Below are 21,216 nucleotides of genomic sequence, written 5' to 3' on the forward strand. Positions count from 1 at the left end.
CAAACCCCAATGCTACGTTTGATTCAAATTATTAATTCTTTCATTTTTTTTTTACTTTTTTTTTTTTTTTGCATTTATTAGAACCTCATAAGGGTCTTGAACTCCCGGCAGTCTGATCAATACTGCAATGCAAAGTACAGGCACTTCTATTACAGGACACATAGAGCTGCCTGTAATAGAAGAAATACCAAGACAAGCCTGGGAGCCTTCAATAGACTTCTGGCTGTCATGGGAACAGATCACCAGCACCGGATCAGGCTCCAAGGACCAGCGATTCCTCCCACAATGGTGGCATATACGACGCCAGAAAAACGCCACCTCGGTCAGCTTTGCTGTATATAAATACCCAACACCTGCCATACTAATACAGCGGATCTTGGGAAGGGGCTAAAAGGTGGGATTTTAACTTTTTATTACTTATTCTTTACACTTTGGGGCCTTATACATTGTACTGCAGCTCGTCGTACATAGGTGCACTATATGGGATGGGTTTAGGGGTCCTGGGGCTTAGCTGTACAGCCGAGTGCCGGACGTAATGCAGCGAGCCCAACTCATGTTATACCGTGTAATAGTATGGCCTGGGGTGGGAAGGGGTTAAAATGGTTTTAAAAATTAAAATAAACACATTTAAAAAAAACAAAAAAACATTTTTATTAAATTAGAAATATAATTGTAAAATATCTACAAAGTCCCGACCAAAACCCGACCCATAGAGTCCTGGTATCGGATCTATCTAGTGGGAATGTGATGGAGATAACGGCAGACAGAGTTGTAAAGAAATTCTATTGCCATTATATGAAATGATTTCTATTTACAGCATTGAGAGAAGTTGCAGAGATGTGGAGCAGAAGGTTTTTGTGTTGCCTTGTTTTTGGCGCCGTGGCGTTGCCGCTCAGTCAGTCTCCGCGTATTTCGAGGCCATGCTATAGATGACATTGTCTTTTTGGGTGTAGATTTCATAAGGCTCGAAGTCTTGTTTGTTCTGTGAAAAAAATTACAAAATTAGAAACTGCAGAAAAACAAAAGTCAGTTCAGCAGCTGTGGGTGAAATATAGGAGGGCAATGCTGAATAATATATAGGAGGGCAATGCTGAATAATATATAGGAGGGCAATGCTGAATAATAATATATATATATACAGTATTGTGTACAGCATGGGTTAGATTATTACTCTATATTTGGGCCGGTGCCCAGGAAGAGCTTCTGTTATATCGGCAGTCCAGGCCTATCGTTATATTGTTTGTCTTTCCTACATATTTATAGTTATAAGATCTGTTTCCTTTTTTGTATAATAAAAGTTGAATACATTTTTGTATTGTTATGTGTTATTAATGTGTTACTATGTATTGTTATTAGAGATGAGCGAACACTAAAATGTTCGAGGTTCGAAATCCGATTCGAACAGCTGCTCACTGTTCGAGTGTTCGAATGGGTTTCGAACCCCATTATAGTCTATGGGGAACATATACTCGTTAAGGGGGAAACCCAAATCCGTGTCTGGAGGGTCACCAAGTCCACTATGACACCACAGGAAATGATACCAACACCCTGGAATGACACTGGGACAGCAGGGGAAGCATGTCTGGGGGCATAAAAGTCACTTTATTTCATGGAAATCCCTGTCAGCTTGCGATTTTCGCAAGCTAACTTTTTCCCATAGGAATGCATTGGACAGCGCTGATTGGCCAGAGTACGGAATTCAACCAATCAGCGCTGGCTCTGCTGGAGGAGGCGGAGTCTAAGATCGCTCCACACCAGTACCATTCAGGTCCGACCTTAGACTCCGCCTCCTCCGGCAGAGCCAGCGCTGATTGGCCGAAGGCTGGCCAATGCATTCCTATGGGTATGCAGAGACTCAGCAGTGTTGAGCCATTTCTGCTCAACTACACCATGTGCCAGTCAGCCCATCAGATGTAGCAGAGCCGAGGGTGCACTAGAACCCTTATGCACACTCGGCTCTGCTACATCAGATGTAGCAGAGCCGAGTGTGCACAAGGGTTCCAGTGCACCCTCGGCTCTGCTATATCTATTATTTTACTATATTCTAATATCCCACATAGTCCATATTCCTATTATTATTGTTAGTGAGTGGTCAGGCTCTAAGTTGGGTTGGACAATAGTATTTAGGAGGATTCAGGAGTGACAAGGTGGGATGTAAAGAATATAATAATTGTTATAGTCATGTATCAGTGGCCTCCGCTATGTGGTCCTAATCCTAGTTCCCTTTGCTGTACATGCTGGGGCTTGGAGGCTCTCATGACCACCGAGACCAAGTACTGACCGCAGTGGTCACCGGAGAGGGGCCTGTGATGTCACCGGGTCCTTACCAGAGACCTTTGAGCCTCATCACTTCCACAAGCCCTGGAACTTATGGGTAAGGGGACCAGGAGGGCACAACACAGCCCCGGGAGAGGGGAGTATAACTTTTAGTTTGTATTACTCCCACCCAGGTCACTCCTGAGTTTTCTATGGACAATTCCTTTAATAATATATCAGGATGAAAACATTAATATGAGTGATATCACTGGATACTTATAGGATACAGTGACACAAGGACACCAATGTTCTGTCCCCCCCATCGGGCCCTGCACTAGGCAGAGCTATACTGAGTACGGGGCCCGCACAGGTAGGTATATCGGCACTCCGCAGATATTAATGGTTCTGCAGAAATCCACAATAACCACAATGAAATTTACTCTTAAATATTTCTATAACAAAGGGATTTTCTTCAAATTTTATTTTTTTAATTATTATAAAATAAAAAACGCCCCGCGCTCTAGTCTAATGTTTTTCTTTTCTCAATATCCCGATGTGCTAGAATTACCCCTGACAGGTCACAATTCACAAGACCGCCACTGGATGGCGTCACATACAGACAGTATAGGAGGTCACTTATATAAAGGTCTTTTTTTCAGGTCTCTGTTCCGTTCCTTTGGTCACAGACAAGGATTTGGGCTCTTGGTTCTTGATCCCGTGTAATATACAAGAGATTTTCTATTATTTCTGATGGTGAGTACTGACACCGAGGGCTGGGGAAGATTTGTATTTGCATCTCAATATATATACAGGTATATATACTGTCAGCGCCATCTACTGTAATGTACCAGGCTCGCACTGAATTCTGCGTGGTTCTATATTTAGCGCTTGCACCGGATTTGTAGTCATTTTATAATACATGAAATTAGGATTGTAGATAACAGTCAGGGGAAAGGTTCTCTGTATTGTAAGCGGCCATTTTCTCGTGGTCTGTGGGCATGCGCAGTCTACTCTGCCCGAGGCCTCGAAGTCTGAAACCTGAGCGGGAAGAAGAGGATGACGAGGACGCTGCTGATGAAGATGGAGGCGGTGCTGGAGAGTTCTCTGGCAGCATTGGGCCCGCCCCAGTGCTGCAAGGGAACTCATTTGCATACTGACGAAAACCGGGATTTCTACAGAACGGCGGAGTGGAGAAGACGAGGAAAGGTAAGAGATGAATAGACTTTCTTAAGGCTAACCCTACGTGTTAGTGAGAAAAAAAGGGGTTTGAAAGAGAGGATCCCTTTAAGTCGTGTTCACTTGTAGGAATCTGACGCTGAATTTGACAAACAGATAATTTCAGATTCAGGAATTTGAAGCTCATTTATTTCTTATTGTCAAAAACCGATGAGAATTTTGATGCTGAGACATCATTTGGAGAAGGAGCCTGAATTTTGCCTTTTTGGGCAGACGCAAACTCCAAATTGCATTGTTGGATTTTAACAAATTCCACGCAGATGGATAGGATGTATCGGATGGAATGGATAGGATGGATAGGATAGGATGGATAGGATGTATCGGATAGGAAGGATAGGATGTATGGGATAGGATGGATAGGATGTATGGGATAGGATGGATAGGATGTATGGGATAGGATGGATAGGATGTATGGGATAGGATGGATAGGATGTATCGGATGGGATGGATAGGATGTATGGGATAGGATGGATAGGATGTATCGGATAGGATGGATAGGATGTATGGGATAGGATGGATAGGATGTATGGGATAGGATGGATAGGATGTATGGGATAGGATGGATAGGATGTATCGGATAGGATGGATAGGATGTATGGGATAGGATGGATAGGATGTATGGGATAGGATGGATAGGATGTATGGGATAGGATGGATAGGATGTATGGGATAGGATGGATAGGATGTATGGGATAGGATGGATAGGATGTATGGGATAGGATGGATAGGATGTATGGGATAGGATGGATAGGATGTATCGGATGGAATGGATAGGATGGATAGGATAGGATGGATAGGATGTATCGGATAGGAAGGATAGGATGGATAGGATGTATCAGATGGGATGGATAGGATGTATAGGATGTATGGGATAGGATGTATAGGATAGGATGGATAGGATGTATAGGATAGGATGGATAGGATGTATGGGATGGGATGGATAGGATAGGATGGATAGGATGTATAGGATAGGATGGATAGGATGTATGGGATAGGATGGATAGGATGTATCGGATGGGATGGATAGGATGTATGGGATGGGATGGATAGGATCTATGGGATGGGATGGATAGGATAGGATGGATAGGATGTATCGGATGGGATGGATAGGATGTATCGGATGGGATGGATAGGATGTATAGGATAGGATGGATAGGATGTATAGGATAGGATGGATAGGATGTATGGGATAGGATGGATAGGATGTATGGGATAGGATGGGATGGGATAGGATGGATAGGATGTATGGGATAGGATGGATAGGATGTATGGGATAGGATGGATAGGATGTATGGGATAGGATGTATGGGATAGGATGGATAGGATGTATGGGATAGGATGGATAGGATGTATCGGATAGGAAGGATAGGATGTATGGGATGGGATGGATAGGATGTATGGGATGGGATGGATAGGATGTATCGGATGGGATGGATAGGATGTATGGGATAGGATGGATAGGATGTATGGGATGGGATGGATAGGATCTATGGGATGGGATGGATAGGATAGGATGGATAGGATGTATCGGATGGGATGGATAGGATGTATAGGATAGGATGGATAGGATGTATAGGATAGGATGGATAGGATGTATGGGATAGGATGGATAGGATGTATGGGATAGGATGGGATGGATAGGATGTATGGGATAGGATGGATAGGATGTATGGGATAGGATGTATGGGATAGGATGGATAGGATGTATGGGATAGGATGGATAGGATGTATGGGATAGGATGGATAGGATGTATGGGATAGGATGGATAGGATGTATGGGATAGGATGGATAGGATGTATGGGATAGGATGGATAGGATGTATCGGATAGGAAGGATAGGATGTATGGGATAGGATGGATAGGATGTATGGGATAGGATGGATAGGATGTATGGGATAGGATGGATAGGATGTATGGGATAGGATGTATGGGATAGGATGGATAGGATGTATCGGATAGGAAGGATAGGATGGATAGGATGTATGGGATAGGATGGATAGGATGTATAGGATAGGATGGATAGGATGTATAGGATAGGATGGATAGGATGTATGGGATAGGATGGATAGGATGGATAGGATGTATCGGATGGGATGGATAGGATGTATGGGATAGGATGGATAGGATGCATGGGATAGGCTGGATAGGATCTATGGAATAGGATGTATCGGATAGGATGTATGGGATAGGATGGATAGGATGTATGGGATAGGATGGATAGGATGTATGGGATAGGATGTATGGGATAGGATGGATAGGATGTATGGGATAGGATGGATAGGATGTATGGGATAGGATGGATAGGATGTATAGGATAGGATGGATAGGATGTATGGGATAGGATGTATGGGATAGGATGGATAGGATGTATGGGATAGGATGTATCGGATAGGATGGATAGGATGTATGGGATAGGATGGATAGGATGTATGGGATAGGATGGATAGGATGTATGGGATAGGATGGATAGGATGTATCGAATAGGATGGATAGGATGTATCGGATAGGATGCATAGGATGTATGGGATAGGATGGATAGGATGTATGGGATAGGATGGATAGGATGTATGGGATAGGATGGATAGGATGTATGGGATAGGATGGATAGGATGTATGGGATAGGATGGATAGGATGTATGGGATAGGATGGATAGGATGTATGGGATAGGATGGATAGGATGTATGGGATAGGATGGATAGGATGTATGGGATAGGATGTATGGGATAGGATGTATGGGATAGGATGGATAGGATGTATCGAATAGGATGGATAGGATGTATCGGATGGGATGGATAGGATGTATGGGATAGGATGGATAGGATGTATGGGATAGGATGGATAGGATGTATGGGATAGGATGGATAGGATGTATGGGATAGGATGGATAGGATGTATGGGATAGGATGTATGGGATAGGATGTATGGGATAGGATGGATAGGATGTATCGGATGGGATGGATAGGATGTATCGGATAGGATGGATAGGATGTATGGGATAGGATGGATAGGATGTATGGGATAGGATGGATAGGATGTATGGGATAGGATGTATCGGATGGGATGGATAGGATGTATAGGATAGGATGGATAGGATGTATAGGATAGGATGGATAGGATGTATGAGATAGGATGGATAGGATGGATAGGATGTATCGGATGGGATGGATAGGATGTATGGGATAGGATGGATAGGATGTATGGGATAGGATGGATAGGATGTATGGGATAGGATGGATAGGATGTATGGGATAGGATGGATAGGATGTATCGGATGGGATGGATAGGATGTATGGGATAGGATGGATAGGATGTATCGGATAGGATGGATAGGATGTATGGGATAGGATGGATAGGATGTATGGGATAGGATGGATAGGATGTATCGGATAGGATGGATAGGATGCATGGGATAGGATGTATGGGATAGGATGTATGGGATAGGCTGGATAGGATCTATGGGATAGGATGTATCGGATAGGATGTATCGGATAGGATGGATAGGATGTATGGGATAGGATGGATAGGATGTATGGGATAGGATGGATAGGATGTATGGGATAGGATGGATAGGATGTATGGGATAGGATGGATAGGATGTATGGGATAGGATGGATAGGATGTATGGGATAGGATGGATAGGATGTATGGGATAGGATGGATAGGATGTATCGGATGGAATGGATAGGATGGATAGGATAGGATGGATAGGATGTATCGGATAGGAAGGATAGGATGGATAGGATGTATCAGATGGGATGGATAGGATGTATAGGATGTATGGGATAGGATGTATAGGATAGGATGGATAGGATGTATAGGATAGGATGGATAGGATGTATGGGATGGGATGGATAGGATAGGATGGATAGGATGTATAGGATAGGATGGATAGGATGTATGGGATAGGATGGATAGGATGTATCGGATGGGATGGATAGGATGTATGGGATGGGATGGATAGGATCTATGGGATGGGATGGATAGGATAGGATGGATAGGATGTATCGGATGGGATGGATAGGATGTATCGGATGGGATGGATAGGATGTATAGGATAGGATGGATAGGATGTATAGGATAGGATGGATAGGATGTATGGGATAGGATGGATAGGATGTATGGGATAGGATGGGATGGATAGGATGTATGGGATAGGATGGATAGGATGTATGGGATAGGATGTATGGGATAGGATGGATAGGATGTATGGGATAGGATGGATAGGATGTATGGGATAGGATGGATAGGATGTATGGGATAGGATGGATAGGATGTATAGGATAGGATGTATAGGATAGGATGGATAGGATGTATGGGATAGGATGGATAGGATGTATGGGATAGGATGTATGGGATAGGATGGATAGGATGTATGGGATAGGATGGATAGGATGTATGGGATAGGATGGATAGGATGTATCGGATAGGAAGGATAGGATGTATGGGATGGGATGGATAGGATGTATGGGATGGGATGGATAGGATGTATCGGATGGGATGGATAGGATGTATGGGATAGGATGGATAGGATGTATGGGATGGGATGGATAGGATCTATGGGATGGGATGGATAGGATAGGATGGATAGGATGTATCGGATGGGATGGATAGGATGTATCGGATGGGATGGATAGGATGTATAGGATAGGATGGATAGGATGTATAGGATAGGATGGATAGGATGTATGGGATAGGATGGATAGGATGTATGGGATAGGATGGGATGGATAGGATGTATGGGATAGGATGGATAGGATGTATGGGATAGGATGTATGGGATAGGATGGATAGGATGTATGGGATAGGATGGATAGGATGTATGGGATAGGATGGATAGGATGTATGGGATAGGATGGATAGGATGTATGGGATAGGATGGATAGGATGTATCGGATAGGAAGGATAGGATGTATGGGATAGGATGGATAGGATGTATGGGATAGGATGGATAGGATGTATGGGATAGGATGGATAGGATGTATGGGATAGGATGTATGGGATAGGATGGATAGGATGTATCGGATAGGAAGGATAGGATGTATGGGATGGGATGGATAGGATGTATGGGATGGGATGGATAGGATGTATCGGATGGGATGGATAGGATGGATAGGATGTATGGGATAGGATGGATAGGATGTATAGGATAGGATGGATAGGATGTATAGGATAGGATGGATAGGATGTATGGGATAGGATGGATAGGATGGATAGGATGTATCGGATGGGATGGATAGGATGTATGGGATAGGATGGATAGGATGTATGGGATAGGATGGATAGGATGCATGGGATAGGCTGGATAGGATCTATGGGATAGGATGTATCGGATAGGATGTATGGGATAGGATGGATAGGATGTATGGGATAGGATGGATAGGATGTATGGGATAGGATGTATGGGATAGGATGGATAGGATGTATGGGATAGGATGGATAGGATGTATGGGATAGGATGGATAGGATGTATAGGATAGGATGGATAGGATGTATGGGATAGGATGTATGGGATAGGATGGATAGGATGTATGGGATAGGATGTATCGGATAGGATGGATAGGATGTATGGGATAGGATGGATAGGATGTATGGGATAGGATGGATAGGATGTATGGGATAGGATGGATAGGATGTATCGAATAGGATGGATAGGATGTATCGGATAGGATGCATAGGATGTATGGGATAGGATGGATAGGATGTATGGGATAGGATGGATAGGATGTATGGGATAGGATGGATAGGATGTATGGGATAGGATGGATAGGATGTATGGGATAGGATGGATAGGATGTATGGGATAGGATGGATAGGATGTATGGGATAGGATGGATAGGATGTATGGGATAGGATGGATAGGATGTATGGGATAGGATGTATGGGATAGGATGTATGGGATAGGATGGATAGGATGTATCGAATAGGATGGATAGGATGTATCGGATGGGATGGATAGGATGTATGGGATAGGATGGATAGGATGTATGGGATAGGATGGATAGGATGTATGGGATAGGATGGATAGGATGTATGGGATAGGATGGATAGGATGTATGGGATAGGATGTATGGGATAGGATGTATGGGATAGGATGGATAGGATGTATCGGATGGGATGGATAGGATGTATCGGATAGGATGGATAGGATGTATGGGATAGGATGGATAGGATGTATGGGATAGGATGGATAGGATGTATGGGATAGGATGTATCGGATGGGATGGATAGGATGTATAGGATAGGATGGATAGGATGTATAGGATAGGATGGATAGGATGTATGAGATAGGATGGATAGGATGGATAGGATGTATCGGATGGGATGGATAGGATGTATGGGATAGGATGGATAGGATGTATGGGATAGGATGGATAGGATGTATGGGATAGGATGGATAGGATGTATGGGATAGGATGGATAGGATGTATCGGATGGGATGGATAGGATGTATGGGATAGGATGGATAGGATGTATCGGATAGGATGGATAGGATGTATGGGATAGGATGGATAGGATGTATGGGATAGGATGGATAGGATGTATCGGATAGGATGGATAGGATGCATGGGATAGGATGTATGGGATAGGATGTATGGGATAGGCTGGATAGGATCTATGGGATAGGATGTATCGGATAGGATGTATCGGATAGGATGGATATGATGTATGGGATAGGATGGATAGGATGTATGGGATAGGATGGATAGGATGTATGGGATAGGATGGATAGGATGTATGGGATAGGATGTATGGGATAGGATGGATAGGATGTATGGGATAGGATGGATAGGATGTATGGGATAGGATGGATAGGATGTATGGGATAGGATGGATAGGATGTATCGGATGGGATGGATAGGATGTATGGGATAGGATGTATCGGATAGGATGGATAGGATGTATGGGATAGGATGGATAGGATGTATGGGATAGGATGGATAGGATGTATCGGATAGGATGGATAGGATGTATCGGATAGGATGGATAGGATGTATCGGATAGGATGGATAGGATGTATGGGATAGGATGGATAGGATGTATGGGATAGGATGGATAGGATGTATGGGATAGGATGGATAGGATGTATCGGATAGGATGGATAGGATGTATGGGATAGGATGGATAGGATGTATGGGATAGGATGGATAGGATGTATCGGATAGGATGGATAGGATGTATGGGATAGGATGGATAGGATGTATGGGATAGGATGGATAGGATGTATCGGATAGGATGGATAGGATGTATCGGATAGGATGGATAGGATGTATCGAATAGGATGGATAGGATGTATCGAATGGGATGGATAGGATGTATGGGATGGGATGGATAGGATGTATGGGATGGGATGGATAGGATGTATGGGATAGGATGGATAGGATGTATGGGATAGGATGGATAGGATGTATCGGATGGGATGGATAGGATGTATGGGATAGGATGGATAGGATGTATGGGATAGGATAGATAGGATGTATCGGATAGGATGGATAGGATGTATGGGATAGGATGTATGGGATAGGATGGATAGGATGTATGGGATAGGATGGATAGGATGGATAGGATGTGTCGGATAGGATGGATAGGATGTATGGGATGGGATGGATAGGATGTATGGGATGGGATGGATAGGATGTATGGGATAGGATGGATAGGATGTATGGGATAGGATGGATAGGATGTATAGGATAGGATGGATAGGATGTATTTTAAGCCTCCTATTCAGTATATGGGAATTCTTCGGTGAAATCCACCAGAAGAACAAGAAGGACACTTATATTTCTGCTGGCTACTGCCAATCTGCTTCAAATTCAGTGTCAACACTCCCATTGATCAGAGACATATCTTCCAAGGTAGCAGGATTGGAGATTGGTAAGTAAGGCCGCAGACCCGCGAACCCCATAAAGACTATCATTATACTCGGGGGGGTCTCAGATGTTCGCCTTGGGGTCCTGCCATTCCTAGTTATGCCACTGCCTTTGATATAATCGTAATATCCTACAGTAATATAGTGACTAGAATATTGCACCGTCTGGAACCTTCTAGAAAAAAAACTCTAAAAAAATATAACTAAAAATATATAGACCAGGGTCAGGGGATAATCATACACATCAGGGAGAGTGTGTGCCTACATAGGCAGTACGGAGACTTACAAGTCATTCCTGCTCTGCTAGGGATTCTGGGTAAAAAAATATGGAAATCTATTCTCCAGGATGTAATTAGTAGAACAGTGCACTCTGTACACCGCCCTCTAGAGGGCAGCATCCTTAACATCATGAACGACTCAGTTATAAAGTATTTTTAATCATCATGTGGATTTAATTGCCAAATCAGTATTTATGCCCCAAAAGGAACAGATTCCCAGCTATGGACAGCGCTGTTTCGGCCTATTGGGCCATCCTCAGCATAGCGTAGGGATACTGATTTGGCAGAGTGACCAGGGTCAGGGGAGGCAAACACTCTCCCTGATGTGTACGATTGTCCCCTGACCCTGGTCTATAGTCTCTCACTCTGCCAAATCAGTATCCCTACCCTTTGCTGAGGAGGCCCAATAGGCCGAAACAGCGCTGTCCATAGCTGGGAATCTGTTCCTTTTGGGACATAAATACTGATTTGGCAATTAAATCCACATCATGATTAAAAAGACTTTATAACTGACTCATGCATGATGTTAAGGATGCTGCCCTCTATAGGGTGGTGTACAGAGTGCACTCTGTTCTACTAATTACATCCTGGAGAATAGATTTGCATATTTTTTTTACTAAAAATATATAAACATAAAAAGTCCTATGTATATTAGGTGTCACTGCATCCATAACAATCCATAATATAACACTAATGCAAGTCAATGGAGGAAAGAGAAATGTAAATCCCCTGAGTATTCGGGGTGACCTTTGCCCTTTGCCTTCTTCTCGGTACTTGCAGACAGTATTTGGAAGTTCTTCCCTCCATCATCTTGGAGAACTAAGCCCAGATCTTCTGTGGATGTCGCTCCAATCCGTCTGTCTCTTCATGTCATCCCAGACAGACTGGATGATGATGAGATCAGGGCGATATCTGTGGGGGCCGGATCATCCCTTCCAGGCTCCTCCTGCAAAGGGCAAAGGTCACACCAAATACTGACGGGATTTACATTTCTCTTTTCTTCATTCTCTTTATTTTGCTCATTGACAAATATAAACTATTAACCCTTCTGTTTCTGGACACTTTCTCTTATTTTGCAGCATTTTTCTTCCACATCTGCCTAACATTTTTGCACATTAATGTAAATTGTATTCCTGTCTCTAATTCATTTATTTACCTCTTCAGGGTCATTCTGTGCTCTGTCAGCATCTGATATTACAATTGTTTTAAACCAGGCTCTGAAATAATGAAAAATTACAAAATGAATAAAATTCAAAAATAAAAACATGGAAAAATCTGGGAAAATGAGAAAGAAATCCAAATAATCTCCAATAATACCTGAGTGTCAATTCATCAGGGAGACAAAAATGAAAGGAAAAAATCTCTCACCGTCCTCTGGGGCCCCCGTAGATCTATGGTGTGATTTGCAGCAGCCGGAAGTGTTTTGTGACTTTTTTCTTGTGTCTGTGAGTATTTTTCTCTCCATGTTGGTGGTCAGAGTTGTGCTATGTGTAGAGGTGGAGCTGGAACTCCAGGGCCCCAATGCAAAATCATGGGGCCACTACCTTGCGCTGTTTAATATAGTGGAATACTTTATGTGGCCCCCAAGGTCCAGAGCCCTGATACAATGGCCTCCTCTGCACCCCCATAGCTGTGCCCCTGCCATGTGGTCCCAGCCAATCAGATGTCTCTCCCCAAGAAGGAATCTGCAGCTGCATCTCCCTCTCCTCCATTTTTTATGTAATAAATATAATATAGAATAAATAACTGATGGTATAAAATAAAAAAAATACAAATATAGTAAATTCTAAAATCAAGCAAAATAAATAATTATAACATAATAATAATAATAATAATAATAATAATAATAATAATAATAATAATAATAATATAATATACCGTATATGCTTGAGTATAAGCCGAGTCAATATGGTAATTGAAAATGTCACATGACTGGTCCGCAGTGAAAGACATCTGTGGGCGGCCGCTGGAGCAGCCATAGGTGAGTGGTGAGGCCGCACTGCCTCCAGGACCGCCCCAAGATGTTTCCAGAGCATCTTCTCTGCCTTGGAAACATCTTAAGGCGGCCCTAGAGACAGCGCTGCCTCACCCACCACCTATCGGCAGCAACGCTGCTCCAGCGGCCACCCACAGATGTCTTTTACTGCGGACCAGTTAAATGACCACTCAAGTCAATTACCGTATTGACTCGGCTGCAGCGGGCCTCCCTCCAGTCCCGGCCCCCTCCCCCGGCTACATCACACGCCAGGTGACGTGGTCACGTTAGCTCAGGCCCGCACCCGGCATGTGTCGATGACGTCTTACTGCGTCTCTGGACAGGCGGCGTCATCACGCCCACTACGCTGAGACACAGGAGCAGCCGCGAGAGAAGATGAGCAGCAGCGGTAGTGGGAGCAGCGCGAGGTTGGCAAGTATGAGAACTTAATGTTTGTTTGTTTTATAATATACTGCTGTATGCTGGAGTATTCCCAGGAGGTATTGGCCTATTTACCAACCTCCCCAGACCTGATCACTGCCAACCCGCGTCCCCTTATACTATAGGCCACAGAGGAAGGTAGTGAGTAGGCCCGAGCTCCAGCCGCGATCCCACTACCGCCATTATTATCCTTGGGGGTCTTTTCAGACCCCCCAAGTATAATAATCGGAGCCCCAGGGGAGGTGAGGGAACATAATAAACAGTGTTACTCACCTCTCCGGGATCCAAAGTTAATCCTAGCTGGCTTCAGGCCTGTATGGTAATGCCCAGACGTCACGTGGGATATATAGGCCCAAAGCCTGTGGTAGTAGTAATAGTCTGTTACTGCTAGCACAGGCTTTGGGCCTGTATGGCAACAGGCTGCTACTGCTACCATAAGGCTTTGGGCCTGTATGATAATGCCCCAGACGTCTGGCCTTATGGTAGCAGTAGCAGCCTGTTGCCATACAGGCCCAAAGCCTGTGCTAGCAGTAACAGGCTATTACTACTAGCACAGGCTTTGGGCCTATATGGTAATATCCCAGACCAAGTGTCATATAGGCCTGAAGCCTGCTAGGATTAACATGAGCACAAACAGAATGTCATGTATTTTTCCCCCTTGGCTTATACTCGAGTCAATAAGTTTTCCCTGTTTTTTTGTGGTAAAATTAGGGGGGGTTGGCTTATATTCGGGTCGGCTTATACTCGAGTATATACGGTAATAGTAAAATTAGTAAAAATAATAATAAATGCACCCACAAAAATTTGCCTCTCCAAATGTCCCTGCACGGGGTCTGTCAAGGAGGCAGGGGTGGTTGTCATTATATTCCAGGCCCCTGCTAACCCATCCATATGAAGCCCCCATAACCATCTCCATTCTGTGGGAAGAGATTGGTGTTGGTGGAGTATTGGGCGGTTGTACAATGATATTGGATGAAATATTCCTGTCATGTTCTTCCATGAAGCTGCGCATGTATTGTCATCCTGGTGGGTCCATTACAATATAATATAATATAATACAATACAATATAATATACTAGACACTGGCATTAGGGCATTACCTGATATTCGGAAGTTTCCAGATGATGAGACAGGTCACTATAAAGATGGAAGTGACCACACACCCCAGTATAAGTATAATGGAATAAGATCGACCTTCTGTAAGGAAAGACATGAAATGTAACACTGCCCAAGAAATAACGTTACCAAAATAGTTAATGACAGAATTGAGTAAATTTCTTCCCATTTTTGGGATTAGGGGCGACATCTTTTTTATGACATTATTTTCTTGCCTTGATGTCACTGTCCTGCGCCTTGTTCTTTCTAGAAGGATTGTTCCGTTACCTACGTTATTTCATTTTTACCCATTTCCACGCTTTTCATGAACATTTTCTGAGACACTTTTCTATAGTTTTTTTTTTTCTTCACTACTAATCTATTTATATATTTTGGATCCTTTGGATTGTCATTTTTCCAAGTTTTCTAAGTCCCGTTTTGTTGGACACTGCGAGGGACGCTGAATATGAATGTCTATTTCTTTTTGCCCCTCCCCTGGGTCTCCGCTTCGAGGGATTTCCAGGATAACCCTTTATTTGCCTGGAGGCCAAGGAAAGGAAAAATAATTTAAAAAATATTTCCCTGTGCCCGGTGGCTCCCGCCAAGGTCCGTGCTCCAATGTCTTGTGTTGGGGTCCCAGTTCCTTGACATTACCCTGGTTAGCCCCAGCAGTTGGCAGAGACTTCCATTAAAACAAGACCTCGGAGCAGCAGGACCTTCTCTGGCCTCCATGCTAAAAACGTGTTACCCTGCACAACCCCTTTAAGAGAACCCAGAGCACAATAACAGCCCAGAGGCAGAAAGTGAATGGGCAGAGCAATCTCACAAGGTTTTCCCATCTCTAGACTTCAGTTTTTGGAGGAGTATTAGTGAGGTACATGCAGATTATATAACTCCTACTATATCCAGTACTAGCAGTATATAGTCATACGCAGATACCGCCCCTTAGTGGTGGGTGATTGTAGGTAACATAAAAATATACCTAAAATTATAGAAATATTTACCCCTCAGTGTAATGTGTCCAGTCCAGCGGGGCTCCAATGTTGGATGATAGACCTCACAAGTCACCGACGTCCCATTAACCCCTGCACTCCTGTATGTGCTGATCACCGACCACGTCCAGTCCAGGTTTAGCAGTTTTGTAGTGTTTATATCATGTGAATGTGGAATCCAGGAGATCTCTGCAGGTGGATTCCCACCAATGGCTCCACACTCTGGAGATCCATCACTGGTCAGGGTTAGGTATGTAGATGGCTGAGCTGAGGAGGAGAAGAAGGTTCAGCCATTAGCACAATGTGAAGGATTTATCCCTTCTAATTTCCAAACAGTTTACCATTTTGCAGAAAATTCACCTTTAGATTTATGCAAATGAGTTATTCTGTGTGTCACTGCTCTGCACCAATCTCCTGACGCCCCCACCTTTATAGGTGATGGTTGGTATAGAGAAAAGAAGATGGTGCACCCAGGACAAGTAGCCCCGCCTCCGGTACACAGAGAGGTGCATTTGCATAAAGATACAAATGTGAATTTTCTGCAAACTGCCAGATTGTTAGGTTAAGTTTACACAGCAGAAAATGAGGAATTCCTCTACATTTTGCGCCAGCGTTTTCCTGGCCGCGGTCTACCTGTGATGGGATGCTGGTGTTCTGCATGGACATTCAGCCGCGGCTTTAGACCAAGGTGAATGAAGCTAACCAGCAGAGAATCTCAAACTCTAACAGGAATATAAAATTCCAGGTACGTTCACCTGCAGCACACCTAATGTAGTGTATGTAATAATGTGCACCAAATGTCCCACTGATAATCTGTATGTTGGAGAAACCGGACAGCAGCTTAGAATGCGGATGAACTCACATCGCCATACAATTAGAGAACAAAGACTGGACCTTCCCGTATCAAAACATTTCTGCAATGAGGATCATAATATGACGGATCACATGAAAGTTTTGGTTTTAAGAGGGAATCTTAAATCAAAGAAAGAACGATGCATTTATGAGTGTAAATGTATGACCCTGCTCCAAACACTGGATAGGGGGTTAAATTTGTCACATGGGTTTATGGCATCTTACAGAAATCACTGACCTGAGACCCTGAGAACTGATAAGAACCTGGAATTGTTTACATTGTTTCTACCAATTACTAACAACCCTCTACCCCCCCCTCCTCATAGAATTCTATCTCTATGTGTCCCTTTGTATATAAATATGCAGCCTTCAGAAATGGTTTTAAACTTACTCGAGAAAGGAACCGAGAGCCCCGGAACATTGTAATCTGTCATCATTATTAGTTAGCCATTAAAAAGGGATCAACTACTGAAGACTCGCAAGTTTGTGTTTTGTTTTGTTTTTTTTACATAGGAAACTCTCACTGATTTTGGAGATTCCTCCCCCAAATCTATTGCAGAGTCCGTTCCGAATTTGTCCCCATTTGCTTTAAAATGGAGGCAGAAATCGCAACAGGACGCAGAAAAAAATCATCATCTTGCCCGATCTTGCTGCGGATTCTGCGGCCCAGGAGTCGCCCATTACATTGCAGCGGTCCTGTAGTCCAATATGGCAGGGTAAAATGAAGTGGAAACTTGAATGATTTTCCACCGTGTGAACTTAGCCTCATTGATAACAGTTACGCTAAAGCTCTTCTGGTTACTTACTGTCTTACTATCCCCGACCTGGGCCACTAACTATAATCGCACTTCCAGGTCATGATGACCAAGTCCATTCCCAGACAAGTCTTTGGACCGAATCACCTGAACCCAAAACTAAAGGAATCTTCAGAGGTTCGCCCATCTCTAGTGATACTCCATGTATTGGGAAGTACAGGTTAGGCTATGCCAATGTCTCCTAAATATCTGCACATGGAGGGTCTCCTGTCCTCAGTAATATAACAGGTCACTGTCTCCAACAAGGTCAGCGCCCTCCTCTCCTGCTGCTGGGAACCTTCCCATTATCTAATCTCTCTATCTTAGAAAAATGAATTCTTGTCTGTCTGTCTGTCTGTCTGTTCTTAATACGCGACCAAACAACTGGACCGATCTTCACCAAATTTGGTAGAGATACTTCAGATATCCGGGAAGGTTTATGACAAGACTCCAACTCGCTCGGACGTGCCATTGCTGAGATACAGCATTCCAAACACAATGCCCCCCCCCCCCCCTTAGCCAATACAAATCTGCAAGTCTTTCACTCATATTCCAACTGCAATACACACGGTCACTCCACATGTACAATACAACACTGATATCCAAACTGAGATACACGCATCACAGGATTAGATACACAGATCAGCACACAGTACCACATGTTAGAGGATTAGATACACGGGTCTGCACACAGTCCCACACACCAGAGGATTAAATACACGCTTCTGCACACAGTTCCCCACACTGAAGGATTAGATACACGCATCTGCACAAAGTACCACATGCCGAAGGATTAGATACACGCGTCTGCACACAGTATCACACGCCAGAGGATTAGATACACGCATCTGCACACAGTCCCACACGCCAGAGGATTAAATACGCACATCTGCACACAGTTCAACACGCTGGAGGATTAGATACGCATGTCTTCACATAGTACCACATGCCATAGGATTAGATATGCGCGTCTGCACACAATATCACACAAGGGAGGATTACATACATACGTCTGCACACAGTACCACACGCCAGAGAATTAGATATGCGTCTCAGCTCACAGTACCACATGGTGGAGGATGAGATACGCGCATCTGCACACGTTTCCACACGCCATAGGATTAAATACACGCATCTGCACACAGTTGTATACGACATAGGATTAGATACAGGCAACTGCACTCAGTACCTCATGCCATAGGATTAGATATGCGCATCTACACACAGTTCCACATGCCGTAGGATTAGATACGCACCTCTTCACACAATACCACATGGGGAGGATTACATACATGCCTCTGCACACAGTACCACACGCTGGAAGATTAGATACGCGCCACAGCACACAGTACCACACGCCAGAGAATTAGATATGCGTCTCAGCACATAGTACCTGTAGGCAAGTGGAGGGAAAGGTGGTGGAGGGAAGGTATATTCCATTGAGATGGCTCCTCGCCACTAGGTAAATAATGAATCCAGTTCCGGGTCTTGGGGGTAGTCATAGACCCAGGTTCCAAGCTCTGGCCCTGAGTTTTCTTAGAACACATTTGGAGCCTTAACCCTGTGAAGTCAGGAGGGTGTGTCGGACTTTCATTACTGCTGCTGCTATTGAGAGTTGAGGACCCAAACCCTGTGTAGCTGGGGAGAACCAGAAGGGCCAGCCTGCTAAGTTTGTGGACTGCATTGCCTTGTGGCTGAAGTAAGCCTTTTGTTTTCCTTTTTGCTGAAGAAAAGCTATTTATGTTGAACTTTGTGAATTTGCACCTAATAAACCAAGCACCAGTGTGAACCTGAAGACCAAGCTTCACGTGTGTTTTACTTGCCTGACAACCAGCCCCAAGCACCCGCTTTTACATATGGTAGAGGACGCGGGCAGGCAAGTGTCGTTGTTTGGTGCAACAAACCATTGAAGTTGGCAGTTTCAGCTGTGTATATCTTGGGTGGAGGCCGCCATAGCACCAAAGGACAATACCAGAGCTATGGAGGAGCTGGTCCAGCAGTTGGTGCGCTCTACTGTGCAACAGCAAGAGATGAATCACTTGCTGATGGAGCAAATGGCAGCTCTCCTGAAAATGGTCGCAGCAAAGACAGGTGTACCTGTAGCCGCTCCTGTCCATGATGTCCAGGAAAAGGTACATGCCTCATTACAGAAAATGTCTGCTGAGGACAATGTGGAGGCATACCTGACTATATTTGAACGCACTGCAGAGAGAGAAAAGTTGCCTAAGGAGCAGTGGGTGGAGGTACTGGCTCCCTACCTGACTGGCGAGCCGCAAAAGGCATATTTTGATTTGACTGTACCAGACTCTAAGGATTACAGCAAGTTGAAAGCGGAGATACTTGCCCGTTTGGGAGTCAGTGTGGCAGTCCAGGCACAGCGGGTGCAGCAGTGGTCCTTTTCTCTGGAAAAACCGCCACGGTCCCAGATGTATTACCTGATCCACCTGATCCGAAAGTGGTTATGTCCTGAGACGCTTAGCCCAGAACAGATGGTGGAGAGAGTTGCTATGGATCACTATGTAAGTGCTCTCTCTGCTCCATTACAGCGCTGGGTTATCCAGGGAAGTCTAGACAACACAGACAGACTTGCTGAGTTGGTGGAGAGGTACATTACCGCTGAAAATTGTGCCTTACATCCAACTAGGGAGAAAACTCCCCTGCAGACACCCAGGGCTGTCCCCAGGGTTGGTAAAAGGGGGTGTCAGCCGACCAAGGGACATATTGTTGCACACTGTCCTGCAGAGCAGGAGCCCATAGACTGCAGCTTGACACAACACTGCTCTATGTTTGCCCACCCAGTGTGCAGCGCCATAACCATTGACCTGGACAGACCCCAAAAGTGTCAGCTTACTCTTAATGGCACCAAAGTCATGGCACTACTGGACTCAGGGAGTCTGGTAACCCTGGTCAGAGATGAACTGTTCCCTGTTTTGTGTGACCCAGGGCAAGTTATGGGCGTGGTGTGCATACATGGGGACACCAAGAACTATCCGGTGGCCCAAGTACACATACAGACTGTGTGTGGGAGTGTCACCCATAAAGTGGGTGTGGTTAAAAACCTGCTGTATGAGATGATATTAGGGCAGGATTTTCCTTTATTTTGGGAATTGTGGGATACGCTGTCACCTTCTGATGTAAAAGTGTCTGTTGCAGATAGGGTGTCTTCAGGGCGTGAAGAAAACGCTCAAGGGACAGATAACTTTCCTCTGGCTGTGTTATTAGGGGATGAGGATGAGCCCACAGATACGGAGTCCGTACTCCCAGACCTTGAGGTATCGAGGGTTAACTTTGGGACTGCACAACTACAAAATCCCACCCTAAAAACCGCCTTTGAAAGTGTGACAGTTCTAAATGGTGTACCCCAGGAACCAGGGACTGAACTGCGGTATCCGTATTTTGAGGTGCAAGACAACTTGTTATACCGTGTGA

At 44.3% G+C, this 21,216-nt stretch overlaps 1 protein-coding gene across 1 annotated transcript in view; it reads right to left on the reverse strand.

Moving 5' to 3' along the window:
* Positions 1 to 863: 863 nt before the first annotated feature.
* LOC142193544 (cell surface glycoprotein CD200 receptor 1-B-like) overlaps positions 864 to 21,216 on the reverse strand; it is a 37,221-nt gene continuing 16,868 nt past the window's right edge. The window contains exons 3-6 of the mRNA XM_075262516.1: positions 16,154 to 16,408; positions 15,155 to 15,251; positions 12,795 to 12,855; positions 864 to 982 (exon numbers count right to left, since the gene is read on the reverse strand). Coding sequence (XP_075118617.1) covers positions 893 to 982; positions 12,795 to 12,855; positions 15,155 to 15,251; positions 16,154 to 16,408 — 503 coding nt within the window. The 3' untranslated portion in view covers positions 864 to 892. The remainder of the gene's footprint in view (positions 983 to 12,794; positions 12,856 to 15,154; positions 15,252 to 16,153; positions 16,409 to 21,216) is intronic.

The sequence above is a fragment of the Leptodactylus fuscus genome, chromosome 2 (genome assembly GCF_031893055.1).
Source record: "Leptodactylus fuscus isolate aLepFus1 chromosome 2, aLepFus1.hap2, whole genome shotgun sequence".
NCBI classification, from domain to species: Eukaryota; Metazoa; Chordata; class Amphibia; order Anura; family Leptodactylidae; genus Leptodactylus; species Leptodactylus fuscus.